This window comes from Arvicanthis niloticus, chromosome 3, assembly GCF_011762505.2.
Source record: "Arvicanthis niloticus isolate mArvNil1 chromosome 3, mArvNil1.pat.X, whole genome shotgun sequence".
In the NCBI taxonomy this organism is placed as follows: domain Eukaryota; kingdom Metazoa; phylum Chordata; class Mammalia; order Rodentia; family Muridae; genus Arvicanthis; species Arvicanthis niloticus.
This window is the reverse complement of record NC_047660.1, coordinates 98,670,084-98,696,740: the sequence shown is the minus strand read 5'-3', so window position 1 is coordinate 98,696,740 and position 26,657 is coordinate 98,670,084. Positions and strand designations below refer to the sequence as shown.

The 26,657-nt window shown below is 41.7% G+C and overlaps 2 protein-coding genes across 2 annotated transcripts in view; one reads left to right on the top strand and one right to left on the bottom strand.

The window, feature by feature from the left end:
- The first annotated feature begins 395 nt into the window (after window positions 1-395).
- On the top strand, window positions 396-10,333 carry Psmd6 (proteasome 26S subunit, non-ATPase 6). Its single transcript, XM_034498588.2, has 8 exons — window positions 396-616; window positions 1,173-1,378; window positions 4,339-4,484; window positions 4,692-4,911; window positions 5,037-5,145; window positions 8,131-8,299; window positions 9,924-10,001; window positions 10,131-10,333. The coding sequence occupies exons 1-8, from the start codon at window positions 472-474 to the stop codon at window positions 10,225-10,227; spliced, it is 1,170 nt and encodes a 389-aa protein (XP_034354479.1). The 5' UTR covers window positions 396-471; the 3' UTR covers window positions 10,228-10,333.
- A 4,594-nt stretch (window positions 10,334-14,927) lies between these two features.
- The window catches only part of Atxn7 (ataxin 7), a 154,530-nt gene continuing 142,800 nt past the window's right edge, over window positions 14,928-26,657 (bottom strand). Inside the window, 5 exon segments of the mRNA XM_076931572.1 lie at window positions 14,928-18,880; window positions 18,883-18,927; window positions 20,646-20,715; window positions 21,454-22,417; window positions 26,472-26,593. Of these exon segments, the coding sequence (XP_076787687.1) occupies window positions 18,822-18,880; window positions 18,883-18,927; window positions 20,646-20,715; window positions 21,454-22,417; window positions 26,472-26,593 (1,260 nt within the window). The 3' untranslated portion in view covers window positions 14,928-18,821.

Genomic DNA, 26,657 nt, shown 5'->3' with positions numbered 1-26,657 from the left:
AGCTGTTATGTAGCCTTATCTGATCAGTCTTTCAAACCTCTTTACGTCCCAGTTTGCTCTCCTACAATCTGTACTAAAAGAATTCCACCCTGTTCAAGAGTATTAAAACAAAGATGGCCCTGGAAAACTGGGGTTTTTTTTTCTCATCTGTAATATATTTTCAAACTGTTAGCGAATTTCTAGATCCTATCCCTTTGCAAATGTAACAGAAGTAAAATAGTTAAAAAGGAAGAAAAAAGATACTCAAGAAATGAATGTTGGGTCCCACTCTGACCTCAGAGGGACCTAAAGAAAAGCTGACAACGCCAGGTGCTCCCGACGGTGTCCAGCAGGGGGCGCTGCAGCAAACGGAGATAGAGACGCGACCGGAAGTCAGGCTGGCAGCTCTGGACGCCTGCGACGACTCCTCCCGCTTCCGCTGGTGGCCCAGGATTGCGCTCAGTTCTCTCAGCTTGCTGTTGTGCCGTAGCCATGCCGCTAGAAAACCTAGAGGAAGAGGGTCTGCCCAAGAACCCCGACCTGCGCATCGCGCAGCTGCGCTTTCTCCTTAGCCTGCCGGAGCACCGCGGGGACGCGGCGGTGCGCGAGGAGCTGATGGCGGCCGTCCGGGAAAACAGTGAGGCCCGCGAGCGCCGAGTCAGCGGCCTAGGCCGGGGCAGTCTGGGTGCCTGGCTGGGCGTCTCCGGTTGAGGCTATTTGGAGAACCCTAGGGAGTCCTCCTGGCGCCGAGAGGGGTTTGCTTTAGTGGTTTCTTCCCCGCCGCGAGATGTTCGTGGAAGCCTCGGGTGCTTGTCGCGGTTAGACTCCCAGCAAAGGCTCCGCGACATTAGTTTTGACAGTATGTCTGTCAGTGTTTCGCTCCCTGCCAAGGGACAGTTAGGGTTCTGTCCCTAGCAGTACACGTCGAGTAAGTGCCCTTTCCCTGACACGAGGACTCCTTTGGAACAGGACCCCACCAGAGCAAACTGATGATGCCCCCCCCCCCCCCCCGTAGCCTTAGTGGCGATCAGTCCTGCTAAGATTGCCTCTCAAGCAGGCGTCCCAGCTTCAAAACCTTAGTTGTGCTATCCTGGCCCGCAGTTGGTAGGCGTCGGCTAGCTGGCCTTTGGTGGGGTGGGAAAAGCAAGCAGCACTAACAAGTTACCTCACAGTGCGTGATTTATGGCTTTTAGATATGGCTCCATATTATGAAGCCTTGTGTAAATCCCTCGACTGGCAAATGGACATGGATCTCCTCAGTAAAATGAAGAAAGCAAATGAAGAAGAGTTGAAACGTCTGGATGAGGAGTTGGAAGATGCAGAGAAGAATCTGGGAGAAAGTGAAATACGAGATGCAATGATGGCAAAAGCAGAGTACCTCTGTCTGATAGGTGACAAGGTCAGTGGAGATGCTCTGTCCTTTCTGGATAGGTGACAGAGTCAGTGAAGATGCTCTGTCCTCTCTGGATAGATAACAGGGTCAGGGAAGATGTTCTGTCCTCTCTGGATAGGTGACAGAGTCAGTGAAGATGCTCCCTCTTTTCTGGAGGTACAGACCAATGTTGTACCTCCGTGCAAATGAGTACTATCTCACAGGATAAATGAGTCTTTTTTTTTTTCTTTTTAAGTAGAAAGATAATCATTTATACCTGTACCGAAGAGTCAGTGCAAAGACAGTAGATACATGATAATGTTGCAGCACCCAATTCCCTGCTCTTAACAGTAGCAAGGTGTGTGTTAGTCTTCATTTTTGTGTCCTTAAAATCATACCCATGAGGCTAGGGAGAGATGACGCAGTGATTTTACAGTACATGCTGCAGATCATTTTGGTGGACCTGAGTTCAGTTCTCACCACCCACATCAAGAGGCTCACAACACCAGCTCCCAGGTATCTGATACCTCTAGCCTCCAGGGACATCTGCCTTCGTGTACCCATATCCCCAGTCACACACGCATACACATACTTCTCCAGAACAAAACAAGGGTGCAGAGGTTCTACCCCCTCTGTTTACAACATTGGGGTCATTCTCAGTAGTTCACTTACTCTGTTGGGAAGCATTTATTGTACATTTTAAAAGGTTTACAGTAGGAGGCTGGAGTGATGGCTCAGGTTCAGAGTGTTGGTTGCTTTCAAAGAGGACCCAGGTTTGATTGGCAGCCTCCATATGACAGAGGTATCAGATAACCTGGGAGCTGGTGTTGTGAGCCTCTTGATGTGGGTGGTGGGAACCGAACTCAGGTCCACCAAAATGATCTGCAGTATGTACTCTAAAATCACTGCGCCATCTCTCTCTAGCCTCGTTAGCCACTTTAATTCCAGTTCTCGGGGATCCAGTACCCTCTGCTGGCACCTACCTGGCAAGCACCGTCATGCACAGACATATATTTAAGCAGTATACTCAAAGACATAAATCTAAAAGAATTTACACTAGTAACACTTATCATTCAAGGGTTGTAGTTGTTTGGCTACTTTGGTCTGTACCTTGAGAAAAATCAACTCGCATAGCTCTTTGATTGTGCAGTTACACAGTTGTGTATGTGTGTCTTGTATTTGTGTGCGTGAGCTCACTGTATGTTCCACGTAGCCTCCTCTTCCGTGCATCTGTCATGGCATCTGAGAGAACTTTGTTCTGGTTTGCTGCTGCCGCATCCACAGCCACTGTTTGAGTAGGTTGTCTGCTCAGCTGGTTTTGCTTTAACCAGCTTTAATAGTTGATTTTTCTTAAATTGCTGTGGTGAAAACCATGTTCATACGTCTCCTAGTGTTATATGCTAGTGGTTTTTTTTTTTTTTCTTTTCCATATGAGATAGATTTCTTTTTTTGGGGGGGGGGGGGGGGTGGAGGGGTAGCCTTAGCTGTCTTGGAACTAGCTCTGTAGACCAGGCTGGCCTCAAAGACACAGAGGTCTGCCTGCCTCTGCCTCCCAAGCTCTGGGATTTAAAGGTGTGTGCCACCACTGCCCAGATACAATACTGTTTAGTCTGTGAGGTGAAATTGCTGGGACAGTGAACATTTATTTTCCTCTGTGTGGCCATTTGTTCTGCATAATCGTAGTGTTGGATCTGCTCTTTCGTATTTGGATGTAGGATGATATGGTTCCAGTATTTAAGACTAGTATGAGCTCTTGGATCAGATGGCCTGGGCTGTATTTCCAGCCTAAATAGTCAGGATTTACTGCAGCTTCAGTTTTCTCGTGTAAAATAGGATGATGTGTTTTCTACCTACTGCTGATTAAAGATACAGTTTAGAACTTCACTAGCCCAAAGGAAGGGCTTAAATTATAAACTGTTGAATTTTAATTTAAAACATTTTCTTTAATTTTAAATTTAGTAGTGGTCATTTTTAAAACTTAGAAATAGGGGGAAGTAGTATAAGTATGGTTTGGTTTGAAAGAGTAATCAGGATTTATGTAAGTGATTTGAAGGTTTTGTCTCAGGTCTTGAATTTAATCAATATGGCTTAGTCAGCATCAGGTGATTGTGCTTATATGTTAATGCTATATTTCTTCTATGTTGGCTCACAGCATTCTCCCCAAAAGAAAGTTCAATTTTTATCTTTTACTGACGGTTTCTAAATGTTTAATGGTTGCAGTGGTTTTATTATTACTTGTATTTATCATCAATGTTTTGATGCTTAGTTCATTGCAGATGTTAGTGGAAGTCCCTTTAAGACAGTCTTGTTACCTTTTAACTCGATCTCATAATTACCTTTATTTTTGATACAAAATGGCATAAACATACCTACTCTTTTAACTTCACTCTGCAAACTTGCAGTCATCTATTCCCAAATCCCTGGTTCCCTAGTGAGGAATAGTATTGTATTTCCAGGTCTGGGTACTAGACATACCTGCTGCTTTTCTGACAATTCCTTTTACACATTTATGAAGTGTGACTAATAATTGTGAAACATGCTATCCAGTCATGGTCTGAAGAAACACCTAAGTATAAAAGGGATTTTTATCAGTGTTCTTGCAAAGCAGCAGAATCACTTTTATCTCATTTGAGATGAGATTGCATACGCATCTATTCAGTGGTCTAACCAGTGACACAAGCCTCTTAAAATGATTAAAAATTTATAGTGAACTTATTTGGAAGTAGTGTTGGTACAGACAGAAACATGGTGTCTATTATGTGTGTTTCATATATTGTTCTCAGAATGACGTGTACCCCAGGCATTGTCTACACTTTCCTCAGCTGAAGAAACCCTTGGTCTTTAACCCAAGCACAGCAGGGACCCTTTCGATGGCATCTTACTTCATCTCTACTTCCTGTGTCGCCAACAACTCTCAGGAAAATCCAGGAAGCTGATGGCTTTGCTAAATTGTGTATTGTTCACCACTTTGGTCTTGAATTTGACAGGAGGGAGCTCTGACAGCCTTTCGCAAGACATATGATAAGACTGTGGCCCTGGGTCACCGACTAGATATTGTATTCTATCTCCTAAGGATCGGGCTCTTTTATATGGATAATGACCTCATCACTCGAAACACAGAGAAAGCCAAAAGGTACAGTTAGTAGTGGATATGACCCTGGAAGTTATGGGCTGTTAATAAGTTGGTGGGCCCACATTTCCCCATTTTGTTTTGCCTACAACTGTGGAATTTGGTCAAATAGTTGATATACTTACTGAATGAACTACTTAACTTAAAATTTTTTTCTTTAAAAATCTTTTAAGAATTAGCATTATCTGTTTCTTTTGTGTTATCTGCTAGCCTAATAGAGGAAGGCGGAGACTGGGACAGGCGAAACAGGCTGAAAGTGTACCAAGGTTTGTATTGCGTGGCTATCCGTGACTTCAAACAGGCAGCAGAGCTCTTTCTCGACACTGTTTCTACATTTACATCCTATGAGCTCATGGATTACAAGACATTTGTGACTTACACTGTTTACGTCAGTATGATTGCCTTAGAAAGACCAGATCTCAGGGAAAAGGTAAAAAAACCCTTAACATTCTTCTAAAAACCCTTTCATGCTTGCTTAACTTAAACACACAAAAATCATTAAAATTGTTGTTGTTTGGTTGATTGATTTTTGTTTTGTTTTGTTTTAATGTCCAGGTTATTAAAGGGGCAGAGATTCTTGAAGTGTTGCATAGTCTTCCGGCAGTTCGTCAGTATCTGTTTTCTCTCTATGAATGTCGTTATTCGGTTTTCTTCCAATCATTAGGTAAGGATTGACTATCCAACTTCACCTTTTGGTCCTTTGGGCACATAGCACAGCTGGGCTTTCTCTCGAGTAAGAGAGGCAGTGGCTTGAGAGCCGCAGGTCTTTACTTAGGTTCTGCCTATTGTGCTTAGTTAAGGTCAGCAAACTTGGTGTATTTTATAAATCCCCAAATGTGAGAATGATGTGTGTGTTGGATGCATATGTGAAAGTCAGAGGACAGCTTTCAGGTTGCTTCTCTTCTATCATGTGAGTCCTGGGGATTGAACTCAGGTCGTCAGGCTTGGGAGTAGATGTCTTTATCTGCTGGCTAGATTTTTTTTTTTTTTTTTAAAGTAGAGCCCAAAATAAGAGGAAAAGAAAGCATGACAAAGAGCTATGCGGTTGGCAAAGCCAAAGAATTATATGTTGTTTGGCCCTTTGGTGTGGGAATTTGCCTGACCTGGGGTTTTGTCTTAGGGAATAAGGTAGTGTGAGCAGATAGTTTAGTAATAGGTGTATAGTGAAGGATGTAGGGAATAAACCATCGCTGCATTCAAAGAGGTTTTTTTAGATCTGTGAATTGAAAACATAATCTGTGGAAAACGCTTGTGTTCTTTCACGGATAGTTTACAGAGCCCAGTGTACAACAGTTTGCTTCTCTTAGGACTGTGCTCCCTCCTGGCCATTTGGTTTACTACTGGTGACTAAATTACTAAGGTGATAGATAGATGTCATCCTTCCCAAATTATTTCCCTAAAACTTACTCAGGTACCTAACATGCATTGATGTATTCTGTTGTTTATGCTACAGATTTCAATAGGATGGCGAATGCTGCTGCTGTTTTCCTAGGGAGGCGTAGTATCTTTCCAGTGAAATAAGTGAATGGCTTTGGTAGTGTGAGGTATTCAGCCCTTCCCACTCACCTCACTCTTACCATCAACCTTTTATTCATAGTTTATATATATAGCTACTCATATATAGGTTTGTTTATAGTTCTGCATGGAAGATTTTAGATTTAAAAAATCTGTACGCTTCCCAAGTGTTCGAAATGAAAAAGTTCTTTTATTTGCACTCCTGATCCATATAAGGCTTGTTGGTTTTGTGAGATTAACTCTCTAAGTATTCATAGACTAGTGTGTTTAAAGTAGAATCCTCTGCCAGAGAGTGGGTGATTGTTTCTAGGAATTGAGTATAACTGCACCTGAAAAGTATTGTATCTCACAAACCACACACCTTTATTTACACAATCCTTCCCGGTACTTAATACTTTAACAAGTAAAAAAAATAGGTACAAACTACACAACTGTCTAACAGGCTCCTACAAAGCAGTTAGCAGTTCTCACTAACGTGGTGCCACAGGCGCTTCTCTTCAGGCAGCAGTCGCCAAGTTTCTGGCTCTCCTTCAGAGGCATTGAGAAAGTACTCAGTAACACCCACATAGCATAGCTACATTTCATATTCTGCTCTCCAGCTTGCTTTTTCTTGTCACACTGTAGTATGAAGAAGCTTTTCATGTCGCTACCAATAGTGGGCTGTTGCAATCAAGTGGTTGTAAGTAGCTCTCATGGACTAAGTATGTAGATTTTAATCCAGTGAAGTTCCTTAGAGCTTCCAGTTGTTGAAGGGATGCTGAGTGAGTGTACTGTGTCCCTGGATTTATTATATCCTGATAGAAAGTTTCTAAGATTTTAGCTCAACCTTGTAAAAGTCATCCTGGTTTGAACACGCAGGCAGCACTCTTATCCCACTTCCTTTCACAGGTAGTCTAAGACATTGAACTTTGTATAAATACCACCATAGGTGGTCTAACACTCATCAGTACACCTTGACCATGCTGCCCCTAGGAACACTGTACCAGTTTATAGTATTTGAAAAAACCCAGCTCCACATTTTTATAAAACTTGGCAGTTTGAGAAGAAAAACGGAATTTTATTAGTCATGTGCACTTTATTATTGGTGAAATGACAGCCATCAGTTTAGTGGTGGCCTGCCCCCTTTCATCCTGTCTCACAGTCACTGAGCATACCTCAGTTTTCAGTTTTGTTTGCTTTGCTCCGTTGCAACATATGACTTCTTTGGGGCTTCCCTTCTGTGAGACCTCTCAGTGACTGAGTGCTTTGGGTTGCTCATGCCTGGTCTCTATTATCTTTGGGGTAATATATCTGGATGGCTGTGCAGCCAAGATTCCTAGTTCTAGTGCTAACCCTACACCTCCTTGGTATCTTTGAGTCTGGTAGGCAGATCCACTAGAGCAGTGTCCCAGCCTGTTTGCACCTCAATATTTCCCCTCATAAACTAACTGCAAACACACTACCCTTGTTCAACTTGTCTCTACCCTGTTAGATTTTGCAGTCTTTCTATTTCTGAACTTAGTTATAACTATTGTGCCTTGGGACTATGCTTTACTAACATTGCTGTCTAATAATGTTCTCTGCTTAGTCAGTTTGTCAGAATTCTTTCCTGCCCACTGCCTCAGGGAGGGCTTCCCAAACATGCTGCCTCTGCCATTTTCTTCATAGAACTTGCATCATAGTTTAGTGACCAGAGCAGAAGCATAGAGTATTTAGTGAGATAATTTATATTCCTGTAGATTACTCATTAATATCCTATATATACTTTACTCTTCAATTTTGTTATCAATTCCTGTTGCTACATAGCCTTGTTAAAAACTTGTCCTTAAACTTTACATTTTTTATAATAGGTTTCATCACTCTTTATTGCTTATTTTGTGACTTTGTAACAATGTCTTTTTTTTTTTTTTTTTTGGTTTTGTCTTTATCACTGTCCCTGTTTGTTAAAATTCTGAATGAATGAAAGTTACAGAATTTTGCTTCATTATATAAAATGCTCTTAGTTGTTATGTCATGATCTGGTGACAGTTCCATTGTCACCCTGTCTTTTGCTGCTGTCCATTGTTGTTGGATGGCGTGAGAGGACATCGATACATAGAGTTCAAAGCTCCTTGGGCGAGAGGACAATAGTCATTTGTCATCTTATTTATTGTAGCGATTGTGGAACAGGAAATGAAAAAGGATTGGCTTTTCGCACCTCATTACCGATACTATGTAAGAGAAATGAGAATTCATGCGTACAGCCAGCTGCTGGAATCATACAGGTCATTAACCCTTGGCTACATGGCAGAAGCATTTGGTGTGGGTGTGGAATTCATTGACCAGTAAGTTTAACAAATTTATGCATCCAAACTGCCTTTTACTGTGTTTTCTACATTTTCTGAATTTACACTGCTTCCCTCAGTTTTAAGGAAGACAATTTCTGAAGTATTATTTTAACAGTAGCATCTGTCCTTGTCTGCCTTCATGATAGTCTCCAGTGAGATGAGCAAAGCATGCCATGGAAAGTGCTTTGCTTGAGTAATTGCACCAGTCTGTCAGGGCTGCAGATTTTATATCTTATATTTAGTGGTTTTCCTCTGATAATGTTCAGGTTATAATTTATATTTATGGCATTTCCTCTGATAATGTTGGAATTACAATTTTCATCAGGTTGGTGACAAAATGTGCTACTTTAACACTGCAATCATTGGTTCAACAAATACTGAGCTGTTCGTTTTTGGTGTTCTTGTAGAGGTCTCTGTGAACAGTACAGGAGTGTAGAGAGAAGTATAGACAGTGGGAATTGTGCCTAGATACAGCATGCCTGAGGAGGGGAAGCTTGCTCTGCTTGAGAATTGTCAGCCATCAGATTTCCATATACAGAAAAGGAAAAATAGCAAAAACAACTTAAGGATGAGTTTAGAAACTGGCAGGAGCTAAATTCTCTCATGGCCGTGCCACAGCTGAGGAACAGCAGTTTACTTGGGGCCTTATAGTTCATGGTATAGACCTTGAATTTTGAGTCTATGTGCTGCTATGTCATTGGAGGGTTTTCACAACGAGAGCAACACAGTTATACCCTTTGTCTTAAACGTAAGGTAACAACTGGGCTGTTCAGTAGCACAGACAATTTTAGTGTGATTAAAGATGTCTGTGTGTGATAAATGTTGATGGTTTGTTCACAATCCAGAATAGAAAAGTGATGGCTAAAATTAAGTTGTTTTCATTTAAAACTGATCATTCTGTCATGTGGCGTATAGTTTTTCATTATATTTTATTAAAAAAAATTCTGAGAAATTTTAAATTGTGTAATGAATTTTGTTTTGTACACTTAGTGTGTGCCTGAGAGACAGTGTCAATTGTTCTGTAGTCCTGGCTGACACGGTCTCATGAAAGCAGTCACCCTGCCAGAGCATCCTGAAATCTGAGGTTGCAGCTGCTCTCCCTTTGCTTTCTAATAGCCTTCACGAGGAGTAAGAGGGATGGATGGCAAGTCTCAACCTAGATGCTTGCAGGTGCTGCACTGCAGTGAGCTTGGCTTTAAGAGCTGCTGTAGCCTTTACATCACACTGAAGTGGATTCAAAGCAGGCTTTATGTTCCATTGTCTTCTAGGACAGCATACAGAAAAGAAGTGAGCGGAAGAAACTAGATAGTGTTGGAAAGGCAATGGGCTGCTTTTCCAGTTCAGGGCTTGTTGACTCTTGCAGTTTATTCCTCTTAACTGTCTCAAGTTTTCCTCTGAGCACTTTGTTTTTTTTTTTTTTTTACTATACTCATGGGTTTTGTTGTTGTTTTTTAAATAACTTCTAGGGCCAGATTTATTCTAGTAGATGACTCAAGCCTGCAATAATCATGTCACTGCTGTGTATCTGGTAGTTGAGGCTTGAGGAGGAAAATGAGTCTCACCTGTAAGACAGAGGTCCGTTTTTCTAAAACTAATGGTGGATTTTCTTTTTCTCAATCAGGGAACTGTCCAGGTTTATTGCTGCTGGAAGACTACACTGCAAAATCGATAAAGTAAATGAAATAGTAGAGACCAACAGGTAGCTTTATTATCTGTCATTTGTTAGTGCTGAGAAGGGGTAGTGTCTGTGTGTACAAGTAGGTCAGCTCTTGTCATGGAACCATGGAGCTGCTAAATAATTCATGTTCTCCCTTTTCTTTATTTATAGACCTGATAGCAAGAACTGGCAGTACCAAGAAACCATCAAGAAAGGAGACTTGCTGCTAAACAGGGTTCAGAAATTATCCAGAGTAATTAACATGTAAAATCATTTTAAAATGTACTCCCTTACAGATGTTACCTGAAAGCTTTTGTAACTTTCTTCACTGTGTGCCCACTGCAACAGCATCAAATAAATATGCCATTTGTTTCTGTTTGATTTTTTTTTCTTAAACATACTGATGCCACTAATTAAACCACTAATGCTACTTCATTTATTAATGAAAAATGTTCTTTGTCTTTTACCTATCTGTGTGGTCCACAATCTGGAGGTTATAGTCAGACTTAGTGACCAGGATGCTGCCTTATTAACAAGTGAGAGAGCTGATGCAGCCATTCTCTCTTGGTTTTAAAGTACAGGATTACTGGTACTCTAAATCACAGTGCAGAAGTGACTCCTGTTTAATATGAAAAGAAGATAAAGTAGTTAAGTTTTTCTTGCAGTCTTATAAAACTAAATACATTGCCTCTCTCAGAAGCTTGCATGAACTAGATTCCAGAATATGACTTAACTAAAGACAGATTCTCAGAATCTTGTAGAAATATCAGCAAAATGAATACTTATTTTGGAAATAGGAGGACAGTGATCATGAGGTAAACAAAATTAAGCTTTCTAAACCAGGTGTGTGGGGGTCAGTGCTATAAAGATATAAAAGGGGTATAGGTTGTGAAGGGACTCTGAGTTACAGGAGTGGGGCATGGGGGGACACGGGACATGTTGAGCAAAGGATGACCAGGTTGGACTTAGTATCTTGTTATGTTATTGTGTATTGAGTGCTCACAGAGTACAGGCAACAATATTTGCTAAAACCTTAGTGAAACAGGAGAGGCTATGAGAAAACGAGTTGAAGATCCCATAAGCCCTTAACTTAAAGATGACCATTATCCTAAAGAGTCTTGAAGAAGGCAAATGATGAATTCACCATAAAAGGCAAGGGAGGTGGAAAAAAGTTTCTGGTGTTTTTAGAACACATTTATTTATAGGAATGAAAACACATCTCACTGACTGAAAATTGGTAATAATTGAGCATTTCTCCATGAAAAAACTCTGCAGTGATCAAGTCACAGTGGGATAAAAATCATGGCAAAATATTACATTATCTTCAAAGTCAAGACCATGTCCTCAGAAAGAGTGGTCTGTGGTATATAGTAAGGGTAATATCATGTATGGCCAGACTTGTATTTGAAAGGAGTTTCTGGATGGTGAGTAGGAAGGAGTCAGCCTGTTGGATGATATTCCTGAAGTATTTAAAAATAGCATGTTAGGGATTTCAAAAAAAAATGCATCTCTTGATTACCTGATTAATTGCTTCTAATATATTTAGAAATAAAAACTATGAGTCACTGAGTGCAGTTTCTGTAAGAACTGTGTTCCTCGAGGCTGAATCAAATCCCTCTCCACTTAAGGCTTAGGGATCTTCTCGGAAGAGCAAGTTTATATAAGCCAGAGAAGATGGGGGGTATGAGAAGAACAAATTCTTCTATCAATATAAACACGGCTCATGAAGTCAGACTGGGAACACGCACAGGGCCTGCACATGTGTATTATGGTTTACAGTTTACTGTTTTTATGGGCTTCCTGAGTGTAAACAAATAGATCTGACTCTTGGGCCATATCCCTTCTGCTGTATGTGGTAGTTTTGTTTTTATCCCTTAGAAACCTGTTTGTCTTCTAGTGAGAGACATAGAGTGAGTGGCTAGGGGGAGGTAAGGAGGAACTATGTGAATAGCTGAGGGAGGGAAATCCTAATCAAGATACATACTATGTGGGGGCAAGAACCAGGGTTCAATTCCCAGCACCCATGGCAGCTCACATCAGTCTGTAACTCTAGTTCCAGGGCTTTTGACACCCTTAACATGGGCAAACATGCAGGCAAAATACCAATGAACATTAGTAACAAGAATAACATATTTAAAAAAGATGTGAGAAAAGAACTATATTCAATAAAAGGGGAAAAAAGACAACTTCATGTCCTAAACTCACACTTGAAATCGACTTGATCTGCTGGGATCACAACCGTGGCTTGAGAGAATGCCCTTGCCCACAGTCTTGCTTAAAATCTGTTTTAACTTCTAAAAAGGGGTATCGATGCTTTTCATGAAAAGTAATAAATGCTCATTGAGAAAGAAATCCAGGCACTTCCAAGTGGAACTACTTTACAATTATCCACTGCCAAGAATAACTTAAGAACAGTTCTCTGCAAATAACTCTTAACGCTATGATTATTCTGTGTTCACCATCTGCGTATAATACAAAACTGGAGGCCTTGTTATATAGTTTAAGATTAGTTAGAAATTATGAGTAAACTCTTCAAGTGTCAGCTTGTGATAAAAATAAATGCAAAATCCAACACTTTTGTGTGTGTGTGTTGGGGGAAGGGGGGTGTTTGCTCCCAGAAGGCCAGTAGTAAGTACTGGAATTGGAGTTACAGGAGGTTGTGACTTGTGGGAACCAAGCTTAGCTGAGCCCTGTCTCTAGCCCTCGACATCTTCCTTTGAAATATGGCTGAAAAACATGAAAGGAACAGTTCCACCACACATATTAACCAGACCAGGCCAGTTCTAGGCCCAGCTCCCTGTGTACTGGCCATCTGATGCCTAGAGAAATTCATCCTTGATTCTGTTTTATAATCTTTGGAAAACATCGAGGTTCATTTTACACTACAAACCTCAAAATCTGGATACGCTTTGAATCCTGCTTCTGTGAAGAATGTCAACAGAGCCACTTTCATATTACTGTGTGGCTAAACTGGCTTTTACATTTTAATACTGATGCCATTGAAGGAATGTCTGTGCCATGTCCCACAGAAAACTAAAGCTGGGAAAGCAAAGGGGGTGTTCCAATGTCACCAAGTTATATGCTGGTCATCCACGAGTTGCACAGGCCCCTTTAGATGTATTCTAAAGGAAAAAAAAAAAAAAAAGTAAGGCCACCATCCAATTTTTAAGCAATCATGGCTAGTTTCTCTAGCAAATGTGGTAGAGAATGCCCAGTGATTCAGTGTAATGCCCAGACTCTAGATCTGGCCCATTTTGGTAAGTGGGTCTCTTTTCCCTGTATGCAAAGATGTGATGTCACCAGCCTATGTTAGAAAAATTTAGCTAAGTAATTCTTAACCCTTGTCTATGATAGCATTAATTATACAGCTTGGTTTTTTCTAGCTTAAAGGCCTTTCACAAAATAAAAAAGGAGGGAAAATAAACGGTAAATTGGCATGAAGTTAAAATAATTAGTTCCTTTTGAATAATGCCTACTGTTAAATACATGGTATACTAAACTTTTTTTTTTTTTTTTTTTTTTTTTTTTTTTTTTGGTTTTTCAAGACAGGGTTTCTCTGTGTAGCCCTGGCTGTCCTGGAACTCACTCTGTAGACCAGGCTGGCCTCAAACTCAGAAATCCGCCTGCCTCTGCCTCCCAAGTGCTGGGATTAAAAGCGTGCGCCACCACTGCCTGGCTTTAAACTATGATTTTAAAAGCAAAATAAACCATGCATAATAATGCCACCTGCTTTTCCCAGGTACATTCAGCCATTTCCATGATGTAAGACAACTCTGTTTCTATTTTCTAGTTCCACCTAAACAGCAGGCACCTGAATATTAACCTGAGTTTCTACTGCCAATGTCACTCTCTATGCACATCCTTCTGTGCAGGTTTCACTTTCATTCAAATCCAGAGATCTCATCAACATAACGAGACCAAGGTCTTTGAAAGATTTCCAGAGTTACTTCCTCTTGCCCTTGGCAGGCTTAGAAACTCAGCATGGATCATGGCAGCCACCTTGCAATTCCCATCTGGCCTAAACTGTCAATTCTCTCTGCAGCAGTCACTGGAGGGGACTGGCAGTGATGGATATTTTCAAAAAGTATGAATAGTATTTGAGGCTCCTGGAAAAATTCTAAGTTGACTGATGGGGAATCCCACTTTGGCCTAGGAGCTTTGACTTTATTAAATGAAGGTAACAAGAACCAATAACCAGCTTTACAAGACCAACATCTAACTTCGTGAACTACTTGCAGCAACAAGAACATCAAGAGCTTCTTAGGAGTCCAGAAACAAAGATGTAGTTTAAAAGACGGCTTTTGAAAGTGTCTTACATTCTGTGCATGTAAGAGAGAACATGCATGTGTGCTTGGTACCTGTGTGGTTGGTTAGTTGACAGCTTGGTGGAGTCTATTACTCTACAATGTGTATCATAGGGATCAACTCAGGTCTTCCAAGTTTGGCAACAAGTGCCTGTTCCCACTGGGTCACCTTGCTACCCCATGGGCAGCCTTTTGATTAGGAACAGTCAAGTAAAAACGTGTTTGAAGAGCCTGACAATGTCAGGAATAGACAAAAGTCTAGCATATTTTGGACTTCCAGGCTGTTGCAATAACTTAAGTGTCCAGATGCACAGACCCAGGAAGTATCTCTGGGCTTTCATGGTTATCTACAAGTCAGTATGAACTCGTTCTTTATGTTCCTAAGAATAAAGGTCCATAACAGCAACAATCTGACCACTTCATCCGTGGCTTCTATGCAGCAAATTTCACGAATAATCTCCCATATTTCGTCACACCTTTTCCCTGATTGTACCTTCTTCAGTGAGATCCCATATGGCAAGATCCAAACTGCTAACTCTGACCTTGAGATGGCTTCTTACCATACAGGGCAGATACAAGAGAATTGAGACTGTAGTGGAGGAAGGGTAAAGCACCTGGTGTCTGATGTAGAGCTGACAGGAAAGGTACTAGACACGGCAGAAACTTTCGTGCAGTCAACCTTATTTATTGACAAGTCCTAATTTTATTGCCCATTTAGTAACATGTTTGTTCAACAAACTAATTTCTCATAAAGCAAACCACAACTTTTCTTATAAATAGTATAAATTATTTTATTTACAGAAACTTGTTACAAAACAAATAGTCTATATATTTCTTCTCTTTTAAATATCCAAAGTAATTTTCTATCCCTTGACATTTGTTCATTTCTATACAGCAGCCAACACAAAGTCCAGCTGAGATGCTCTTGATTATGGGTACACATGTATCAAACTATTCACACATTTTAACACAGGAGATTGCTTTAATAAACAAGCTAAAAAAAAAAAAAAAAAAAAAAAAACAAAACAAAAAAAAAAAAACCCAACTCTTTCAAGGCCCTGCATTCACACTGACAGTATGTAGTGCTCATTTAAGTGATCTGAAAAAGGTAAAATGTCTTACATAAGATGTAAAAATGATTACTCTCTTTTAAACAATGAAACTTTTAACAATCATTTTCAAAGCCTAACTTTTCCCCAACCCAGGACAGAATGGAGACATTAAGAAATCCCTTGGCAACAGAACTCTTACAGGAAGACAGCTGCCTTTATAAGTTACTTTTTTTTTTTCAAATTAAACATTTTTTCAATGTTCTCAGAGGTACTTCTTGTATTTTTTAATACAAAATATTTTAAATATCCTATCTTAAACTCTGTATTACATGAGTGAATAACAAAACAGTTGCTGGCTGACAACAGTTTATAACCCTTGGTGGCACTGGGCAGTCCATTGCCAGTTAAATTACTGTGAACCAAAAGGTAATAATTTTAAAATACCTTATAAAAATTACCAGCCTTTGTGGCTTTTAACTTCTCCCCTAAAACTTTAAGAAATAATATTTAGGTGGAAAAAGCAAACTCCAGAAGTTCAACTCAGCATTCAAGTCTTTAAAGACATCTGTCTGAGCTTAAACTAGGTTCAGGCACTTTCAGTTTGTTTTGTTTGTTTCCTCATTAGTTTTAAACACATCACATACTAGTAACACAGGTGTGCTCAGAGCGCACTCACTCGCTCTCTTGCTCTCTAACACACACACACACACACACACACACACACACACACACACACACACAACTAAACAAAGAAAAGCAGTGTGTCACTTAGCTCCATGTAGTCTATTTGAAAATCAGGCAACTGAGAGGCGCCCGCTTCATCTGTATGAATCCCCTCCCTAAAAGTCCCTAAAAGGGACAGCAACTCCCACACGACAGAGGCATCCCTTAACTGTAAAGGAGACAGGTTCTAAACTACTGGCTTGGCAGTGAACCACTTCAAATTATAAAAAGGTATTTATTTTTATTAATTAATAAATAAATACTAGATGATCTCAATTGTACCAAAACAGGATATCAGAAAAAAAGACCTGTGCAAAAATACATATTTAAATATGTACAATTCATTTTTAACAAAATATGTCTTCTGAAATAGGGATACTTTCATATTTATAATAGAACAAGAAATTCCAAAATAAAGATACAAAAGTAGGTTTTTTATAATTCTTTGTTCATCATTGCAGCACTTTTAGTTTTTTGTAGTTTAAGAAAACTGCAGAAGCTGTCATGAATTCTATTGGAAAGAATATAAAAAATTATCTTGGTTTTAAATTGACACCAAAGTCTGTCTAGAAACAACCCAAGCACTGCAAATTTGGTTTTTGCAAGTTAATCTAATTAAAAAAAATATTTGTACTCCCATATTTTAAATGGTCTTAATTATTCATCATCATAAAAAGTAGTTGTCAGAGAAAATAAAATATTTGAACAGTCTAAACTTTAGTAGCACGGTTTAGAATATGTCTGTTTGTGGCAGGCAGAATCCAAAATGGCTTTTCCTAATCCCGAGGCTCTATGTGTTTCCTGGAGATATAATGAAGTTCAATTAAAATCCCAGCCTAAGAAATCAAATTATAACACTCATTAACTTAAGTATCTACTTTATTCTGAATAAGCTTCCTACTGTGGCTCTTATTCACATCTTTCGGAACAATATCTGTCTATAAATTCCATCACTAAAAGCAACTTAATTTATAACCACCAAGTCCCCAGCTCTGAAAATAAATCTACCCCACACCCCATTGCACTTGTCAGCAAGTAATGACTGTGTGAGCTGGGATCCCTCTCCTGCTTCCCAGCACCGGGAGAGAATCAGATGGCCCTCCTAACTCCCTAACTTCACCACGGGCCCATCCGGCTCTCCTCAGAGCTCCTCTAGCGTCATCTTTACAACATTCACTGACTGATTGCATAATAAGTGAATAAGATTCTGTTTTCCCTTCCTTAAAAAAGTTCAACATTTCCCATTAATTTATAGTTAAAGTATCTGCATAAAGTCTTTGTGTTCTTACATAATAAGAGTAAATGTAGCAATTCACATTATTAGGTTGGTAACCAAGTATTTATTCATTCTACCTGTTGTTGACTGAAATTCCCTGAATCTCAAGTTTGTAATAATCTAAGAACTGTAGGGAAAGGACACACTGACCGGGGGTTGTCCTGTTGGCCACTCTACTATACTCTTCCTAAGCCCGAGGACTCGGTCCTCTGAGCAGGAGCTGCTACAGTGGCCCTAGATCACCCCCAAATTCACCAGTAGATGTCTTTTCAAGCAATGTTTTAACACATTAAACATTCTTTGGGAGCAGGGTACTGAGAAATCTTAAAGAGGGCTTTAAACCTCACAGAGGGAGGATGGCTGTTACTGTCACAGCAAAGAAGGTGAGCACAGGTAAACACGGTTCCCCTCACAAAGTCGCTGCTCTCCATGGGCATGTACCCTTTCTTGGGAGTCTCCACCTCAGCCCACCTGCATTCAAATAATCACCTGACGGTCTGACGAAGCTGTGACACAGACAATGACAGCAGGCCTGGAAGCAGAAACCCACACTTAGTTCTCCAAACACTAGTGAAAGAGGAAATGGGAGTAATGCCTTGGAAAGTTTAAGGACATGATAACTTTTAAAAAGGCAGATCTTAAAAAGCAGACCGAGGAAGACAATCACCCCGTCTGACACACTGTTCAATGAACACAGTGACAATCAAGTCAGTCTCTTTGGAAATCCTACACATTTTGCCTCACTTTAAGATTTTTCACCTCCCCGAATCCAGTGTCCCAACTGGTTTTTATCCCGTGTCTCTCTTTCCGTCTTTCTTTTCTTCATTCTTCCTCTTTCTTTCTCTCTTTTTATCACACATGCTTTTGTACCATGAAAACTAAGCTTCTGAGATCCTTTCACCTTAATATCCAGGCATCACCAGCTTCAAGCCAGTTTTTAAGTCTGAAGAACTTGATAAGCTTCTTATCCCAAATTACTTGAAAAGGGCTGGGCTACTGTGTCATGATGCATTGACCACCATCTTAGTATTCTAGTCCTGAACACTGCGATTAAAAACAAAATCTAAAGTCAAATATCCTCCAGGAGGCGACTCAGGATGCAACTCGATCCCCTTTCTTTGGAAGGCCTCCAGTCTCCAGGTAAGGTGCCTACCTTCTGGAGACTGACTTACAGATGAGAATGTGTTCAAAACCATTCTGGCAGAGAAAGAGGGAGGAGAGTCCACAGAAATGCTCTTGCCAAAACACTTTGTGCCCAGCCAATCTGCTTTACAAGTGGCTCCATGATATGCTCCAGATGAAAAAAGAAAAACAACACAACAAAAAACTTCTCACAGATTGGCAGCAAACAGTCCAGACCACTGCTAACACTGAGAACGCAATCCGGTGGCTGCACGTGATCCAGTGTCCTTCCCGTGTGCTCACTGCTACAGACACAGCTTCTGGAAATCCTTGTCAAACAGCCAGGGCTTACCCTGAAGGCCCACAGGAGTTTAGAAAAAGACACTCAAAGGCATCGTGGAGTCCAGAGTGCTGAGCAGAGGTGTAACTTGTCTTCAAAACTGGATTATTCCGTCCAGTGGTACTGTCAGATGTCAGGGTCGTGCCTTTGGCTTTCAAAACAGAGGGGATGAGGAAATACGTAAGTAAGTGGCTAGATGCTGTGTTCCTGATTCTACACAAGGATATCCCATTCCTAAGTTCCACTGACCTGCTGGGGCCAGGGAGAGCCATCACAGGACCAGCTTGAAGCTATGTAAAGACGCACTTCAAAAAAAAATGGGCAACAAGAGACAGTTGTCTGGGATTCCAGCTCTCAAGTTTTACTTTGAATCTAAGTTGGAGTTTTTGTTTGTTTGGTTAAACTTAGGTCCTTGAAGGTACTCTAGGCTGTTAATTCAGAAGAGTACTCCATGTGCTAACACACAGGTGTGGTGGTTTACATCCAAGGCACTGCCCAAAGCAGAGAGGGGGACTCTGGCCTTCCCGTGAGGTAATTAAAGTCTAGAAGCCAAGCAAACACATATGCAGGGTTGGGGCGGGGCTACACATTGCTACGGCTTGGGCTCCATACTTCACTTCTCTGGTCAGAGACTAGCCAACCCAAGCACTGTGTTAACAGTGTTCTCCACAGGAGACAGAAAACTTGTGATTTCTACTTCTCTGCATAAAGTGTTTATTTATTTTGTTTTCTGACAAGGTCTCTCTGTGTAACCCTGGCTGTCCTGAAACTTGCTATGTAGCCCAGCCTAGCCTTGAACTCAGAGAACTGCCTGCTTCTGTCTCTAGAATGCTGGGATTTAAGACATGTGTCACCATGCCCGGTTTTAGGAACAGCATTCTTTAAAGTGCTTTTAAGTCACGAGTTCTGAGATTTGTATACAGCTGTAAGATTCCTCCCACTGACAGATAAAGTTGAAAAACAGTTTGTAAGGTTCACATATGTCCTCTGATTGCAAGCCACAGGATTCCCAGGATTTGTGAAATATAATTAAAAACCAAAACCAGACTCAACAGAGGAAATCTTTCTATAATGTAATCTTGAGCTGAGATTGATTTTAAGAATCTAAACTTGAAGACTGTCTGGTCTTCTTGGAAGACAAGCCCCAACCCTATCATAAAAGGCAGAGGGAAAATTGGCAGATCACGACCCAAATTTGTCCACCAGGTATGTAGGCTGTAGCAGACTTTTAAAAGGGGGGTAAAGGAGAAAATTCACATGTGAGCCCAGCTCTGCATTTTCTCTTTAAACTGGCGACAAGACGGGGAAGATAGCACTGGATCCTACGTAGCAGCGGACAACACTCCCCCAGACCCTCCCTAAGCACTGCTACTCCCTGCGGTCTAACAACGACCACCTCCACCTTCATCCCTCACATTAGTTACCTGTGGGTACAAGTACGGTGTACACAAACGTAATGGTCTAAAATGAAGGCGGTGTACAATATGCTACAAACGTGGAAAGGTGTTACCACCTCTCCTGTGAGGTCGTAGGCCAACAGGACACTACACTCAGAGGGGGTTTTAAGGGATGAGTATATTGTTTCTTGGTGTGCTTGTACTTCTGCTACACGAATCATAACTATATGAATAACTATAAAATACATAAAAGCAAAGTTCACATCTGCAGCACCCCTGTTCAAAACCCAACAATGCAAGCGGCCACTTCGTAAGTAGCTATCTCCCCCAGTAACTCTGACATTATCAATTTATACAGATATTAGAAAACAGTAAATTACAATAAGAAGCACCTTCACATTTTCTGAAAAAGCCCTAAGCAGTTAGGTTCTGAGGATGAGGAAAGGGGGAATAACATAACAGAGAGCCTCACTTTTTAAGTCAGGGCTCTGGGATGCTGCTGCTGCTGCAATTCCTGTTGGTAAGCAAGGAGAGAAGATGTCCTGATGGATGAAATAACAAGATTCGAGGTGAGCTGGAAGCAGGGCAGAGGAAGCTGGAACACCGCACTGCGTGAGGCAGAAGAAGCCAGCAGGAGGCCAGGAACAGACAGACAGCACACGCAAGTCATGACCACTCTGAACCCAATGAGCCACCTCCTTCTAAGTGGATGTGCAATACATGTCTCCTTAAGTATGCACTTGGAACAGGTTTCGAGCCTCAGCTATGGCAGTACTAAATCTTCTTTCCTGCCTCCCTTGAAAATAGAAGGGGTGTGATTTAACCAGAATGTCTGAAATTGCTCAAGATGAAAAACATTCTAAGCCTTTTTTTTGTCTCTTTTCTTTTTTAAGGTCTTTCATTGCTTACTAGATCGGTTTGATTTCAGCCTGGCTTTCTTCATAGAACATACTAGAATGACTATGCAGACTGAAATGCCCTCTGCTTCCATCTCTAACAGCCAGGGGAGCCCTTCTAATTCTAAGTAACCTTGATGCTTTCCCCAGACCTAGATGCTAAGTGCATGTTTGGTTTCTCTATTCAGGAACATTGTTGAAAGGCATCAGACACTCCATGGAGATTCCCCTTCACACGACACGGGCTCTCCTTTGTTAAAAATTACCATGAAAGCTGGGCATCCATTATAGGCAAACCAACCAACTCAACCACAGTTTTCAGAACTGGCCAAAGTCCTCAAGAAACAGGCAACAAACACTTCCAGATCAGAGTCCACTTCCTACCTGATGGAGGAGGGAATTGTTCGTCAATCCTTGTGCCCCTGGGATGGTGCCTGTGTGTTTCATGTGGACGTTGTTCATAAGTGGCAATTTGGCAACCTTTGTAGGTTTGGTGCCACTGTTGCCAACGGTGCTGGAGCCTGGGGAGCACTTTCTTTTCTTTCCTATGAGTTTGTCTAGAGGAGTGTGTGAGTGTGGGTTGACAGGCAGTTCACTGGACTGATGGATGAATGGGCCAAGAGAGAGAGTGGAGTCGCTGCTGTTCACCATGACACTCATCCTCTTGATGGGCTCTGCAGGGCTCACACCAGCGGGAACCCGGCCCACCTGCTCATGCCGGAGGCTCACCGAGTGTGTTTTATTTGTCACACAGTTGAGGCCGATGCTGTGGGAAGATGGTGCTGTTGACAGGTATGGAGTCCCAGAGTGAGCCACACAGTTTTTCCTAAAAGAGTCCACGGAATGAGAAGAGGAAGAGGAGGACGATGAAGAGGAGGAAGAATGAACTAACAGTGGGGAACTGTTTTTGCGTTTCTTTCCTGAGCCACCACTGGTACTGCTACTGGCATTGTGACAGTTAGTACTGAGAGCAGAAGACTCCTTGGGCCTTACAGACTTGCTAGGTTTCAATTTCTGAGGTTTTCTGGACAGAGGGGAAGAGGGAACTGAAGAAAGGCCAGAGGGTGTGGAGGGGGATGAGGATGAAGCAGATACTTGTCTGGATTGCATACTGCACACAGGATCCATCGCCCCAGAACCAGCAGGCTGTGCATTTAGGGTGGTTCCATGAGCTGGTACCGACTTGCTATTTGGGGAGATGCAGGTGGATGACAGCAGGACTGGAGGTGAGGAGACAGTGGTTGCTGCTAGGTAGCTGATCCCACCTTGTGATGTCGGCACAGAATTTGTCCGGTGAGGAACACGGGCAGAAACAGGTGATGTGGTACAGGGCACTGGTGGGATTTTCCTGTAAAAAGGAGATTATCGTGGGTGATAATTACCATAGCTGGTCACTAATTATAGTAAACATTATTACAAGTGCCATGGATAGTTATAAATGGGCACTCATTTATATTTGGCACTGAGAAACACACTTTCACAAAGATCAATCTAAAACACAAACTCAATTCTGATGTATCTTTCCTTCCAATTCTTTATGCTTCCTGGGGACCATGGAAACCTGGGGACACTGTGTATATGTGGCTCACATGCTACAACCCTAGCTTCAGACCTCCACTGCTGATCTTTAGCAAGCATTCTTTCTTATGCCTCAAGCACAGGTCACAAAGAAAGAACTCTCAACTCACTGAACAAGTCTGCCCTGATCACCATGCCTTGCCTGCATCTGTCTAAGGCCCCTGGTAATAGACTTTGAGGCCTGGAAATGACTTTTAATATGTGACTGTAAATCATCTACTTTGCAGATGTTGTAACAGACACCACATGTACCATTTTGTCCATAAGGCCTGGAATATAGTATTCGAACACTGAAAAGATTCAAGCAAGAATGAGTTACTTGATCAACAGGCGATTGTGACTATTAGCCAGGACACTCACTGCACAAGAGACAAATCCGAAGGGGACTTGTTTGGATGTTATAACAAAGTATTTTGTTTCTAATGTCTAGGCAAAGTACTCTGTAGGGGTTGAGAAATCTATTGGAGAGTCAAACGTAGGACATCTCCCTTTTATTTTAGCTCCAAGTTTAAAAAAAAAAAATGTGACAGCATAAAAGAACAAGAAATTCTAGTATGTCTGACAGTAGCTTTAAAGATCAGGTGGTAACAGCTCGACAGAGGGTGCAGGCCATGATCCCAAACACACGAGGCTTGAGGATGACATCTCTTGAGCCAAGTGATGATACTTATGATACAGGAAATTTCAGGATAGTATACAGATGTTAGTCGGTTTTCAGATTTCCCTAACAGACTGCAATGTGGATCCCACACTGAGAAGCCTGGCTCTATCCTTATGAGACACACAAGTATTGCTTGAGAGGTTTGTTAACAATGTGAATTCCTAGGCCTCAGCCAGATGCTACCGAATCAGTCTCTAAACAAGGTATCCAGGCTAGCTCTGAAGAGTAGGATGGAAGCAGTACCTGACTATGGCCACTAGGTTGCTCATGAGACTCAAGAGTAGGTTGTTCACTGGATGCAGTAACTGACTATGGCCACTAGATGGCTCATGAGGCTGGGATTTAAAAACCAGGCTGCCTGAAATCCTGGGGGGAAAGTCTTCCTCTGTAGGCATCTGAACGTTTTGAAATGATACAACTGCTTTTTCTTTTTAAAGACTCTAAAAAGCTGAGTAAATGTATTCAAGAAACAGTACTCAACAGTACTCTGTGTGGAGACGGGAAGGTAGAAGGCAGGGGAACTGACATTCTGAACTATAAAAATACCTTTGGGTAACAACCCAGGCCATTCCCAGATCAATACAGAGCTAGGGTACACAGAAGTCACAGGAGCATGAGATGGCTTTTGGGTCATGGCATTGCTCCAGAAAAAGAACTGGTCAAACTCCACAACTGTGCAGAGCACCCAGGAGCTACAGGGGACGTGTTTTAGGCTCACTTTCTGTCTCTACTGACACCCGTTTAGTAGAATAAACAACTACAGGATAAGGGGACAAGAGTGCTCCTTTAAGTAGGGCTCCTCCTATCCAGAGTTTCTGCTGAGGCAGTCTGATAGAACCTTGAACACTGTGATAATACCCTGCAGGCTCTCAGAAGTCCTCTGGGCAATCCCTGTCTGGATGAAAAGTGCTAAGCTCACCTGGTATATGAAGGGCTATGGGGATGAGCTGCCTAGAAATCAATGTACAGCACTCCTGGTCTTGGAGGGCATTTCTAAGAACACTTGTGGCTGTGTCCCAATCCGCATTCCTATCTAACTCAAGACCGTTCTGTTTGCTCATCACTGGAACACTCATGTTCCCCACTGCTTCACTGATGTTTAAAAACGGAGGTCATGGAGCTAGAGATGTGTGTAACTCGGTTGGCAGAGCACACAGAAAGCTGGGGGTTTGATCCACAGCGACACATAAAACCAGCCTCAGTGTGCCTGCAATCCTAGCATCCAAAAGGTGGACACTGGGAGAGCATAAATTCAAGGTCATTTGTGGTTTCATGCCAAGATTGAGGCTTAAACAAATAAACCAGAGTTCATGTTCAGAACAGAAGGAATGAATAATGAGGTGGTCATCTTTGATAGACCCTGCTAGAGCAGACAGCCAAATCAAACTCAGAAACCTGCTTTTTCAGAAGTTCATGGCACTTGTCCACACAAGCCACTAGGAACCCAAACCATCTCTGCTCCAGCACTGGCTGTGGACTGCTGACCAGGGTAGGAAGGAGAACTGTTCCCGCACTAAGGAGAGAGCAGGAAGAATGCAGAGCTATGCTGCTACCCTAAGACCTACTTGCCAAATACACAAATTTAGGTCCTATCAAGAGTCAGAGAAATAAACTTTTTGACTAGAGACTAAAGCCCCAACCATTTGTATCTAACTACCAAAATACCAAGCCATGAAAGCAAATGGCCTCCCTATCGTCTATTCAAAAGGCGCCAGCCAATGGTGGTTCTTGTATGGACAGGGGATGACTTGAGAGTCCCTTGCAAGAAAATATCTCACTGAATACAAGCTTTCCCAAACTATTCTCTTAAAAGACATTCCTGGGCCAAAGAGCTTTAGAAATGCTCTTCAGTATACAAAAATATCTCCTGCTTTGACAGTTGCAACATGTCTTAGAGACTTGCTGCATAAAAATAAGCTTACTTGGAATGGTGAATTCAGGTTTTCGTGGCCAAGGAACCCTTCTTATAATCTATTTAGTAAACATGAGGATGCATGATGCTAGTCAAGATATTTCACAGGGCCGGGCGGTGGTGGCGCACGCCTTTAATCCCAGCACTTGGGAGGCAGAGGCAGGCGGATTTCTGAGTTCGAGGCCAGCCTGGTCTACAGAGTGAGCTCCAGGACAGCCAGGGCTACACAGAGAAACCCTGTCTCAAAAAACCAAAAAAAAAAAAAAAAAAAAAAAAAAAAAAAAAAAAAAAAAAGATGTTTCACAGGTGTAGTGATACAGCTAAGTGACAGAGTGCTTAGCTATTCTGCCCACGACCCTACATTCCATCCCAGCATCCAAACCCAAACCTCCTAGGTATAAAGTTCAAGTTCAAGCTCCAATCTTCTCTTATAAATGCTCCCCAGGTTACTGCTGCTGCACCAAGAGTGCCAGCACCTCCTGCTCTTCTGGATTTTGTTATATATTCTCTCTCATTCATTCATTCATTCTCTCTCTCTCTCTCTCTCTCTCTCTCTCTCTCTCTCTCTCTGTCTCCCTCCCTCCTTCCCTCCCTCCCCCCCTCCCCCCCTCCCTGTTGCTGTTTCTCAAACAAGTCATCACCTTTTCTGACAAGGTACACAGTCCTGAAACTCAATACTGCTCACGCCCTAGTGACAGCTTTTCCAGACCCATTCATCTCAGAAAAGGTTTCTCTGAACCAAGCCTGTTGTTTTCCCATCTCAGCTCTGTTTGGAAACAAACTGAAACTAGTGGCTCCATGCTAACCTGTTGTGTGACTTTGTATCAGTTTCATTAACTAAAACATAACAAGGAGAAAAGGGTAATTACAGTCACGTAGCAAACACTTGTGTGTGGGAATAATAGTCCCTAGCATGTGGCTAGCTCCCAGCACTTGTGTCAGTGACAATTTTTTTTATTCCAGTATCTCTCTTACTTCACAGATTTTGTTCCCCTGCATGCCTAACTATATGACAAGGTCTGCCCATGTGGAGACCTTCCAACTAGAGCTCCTGTGCCCAGAACACGATGTGGTTGCTGAAAGACTAAATCATTGTATTAAAGAGATGGTACATTCTTTCTACATTTAGCCAGTGGCCATTTATGTAGATAAGCATGTCATAGTCTTAAAACTACAACTTGAAGCCATCAAGGAAATACATTATTGGGGCAGGTCAGCTCACCCCCATGCTAGCCAACAAAAGACACTTACTTCCATAGCTGTGCATTCAAATGCTTCTCTACCATGAGGTTGAGGGCACAGCGAAGCCGGTTCCACCTGGAGTCAAACACATAATAACCTCTTCCAATCTGCCGGCTCCCAAATGTGCAAAACTGAAAGAGAGCACAGTGTACACATGTGTCATTTCTGCTGCCAGCCCAGAGGTCCAGGTTCTTT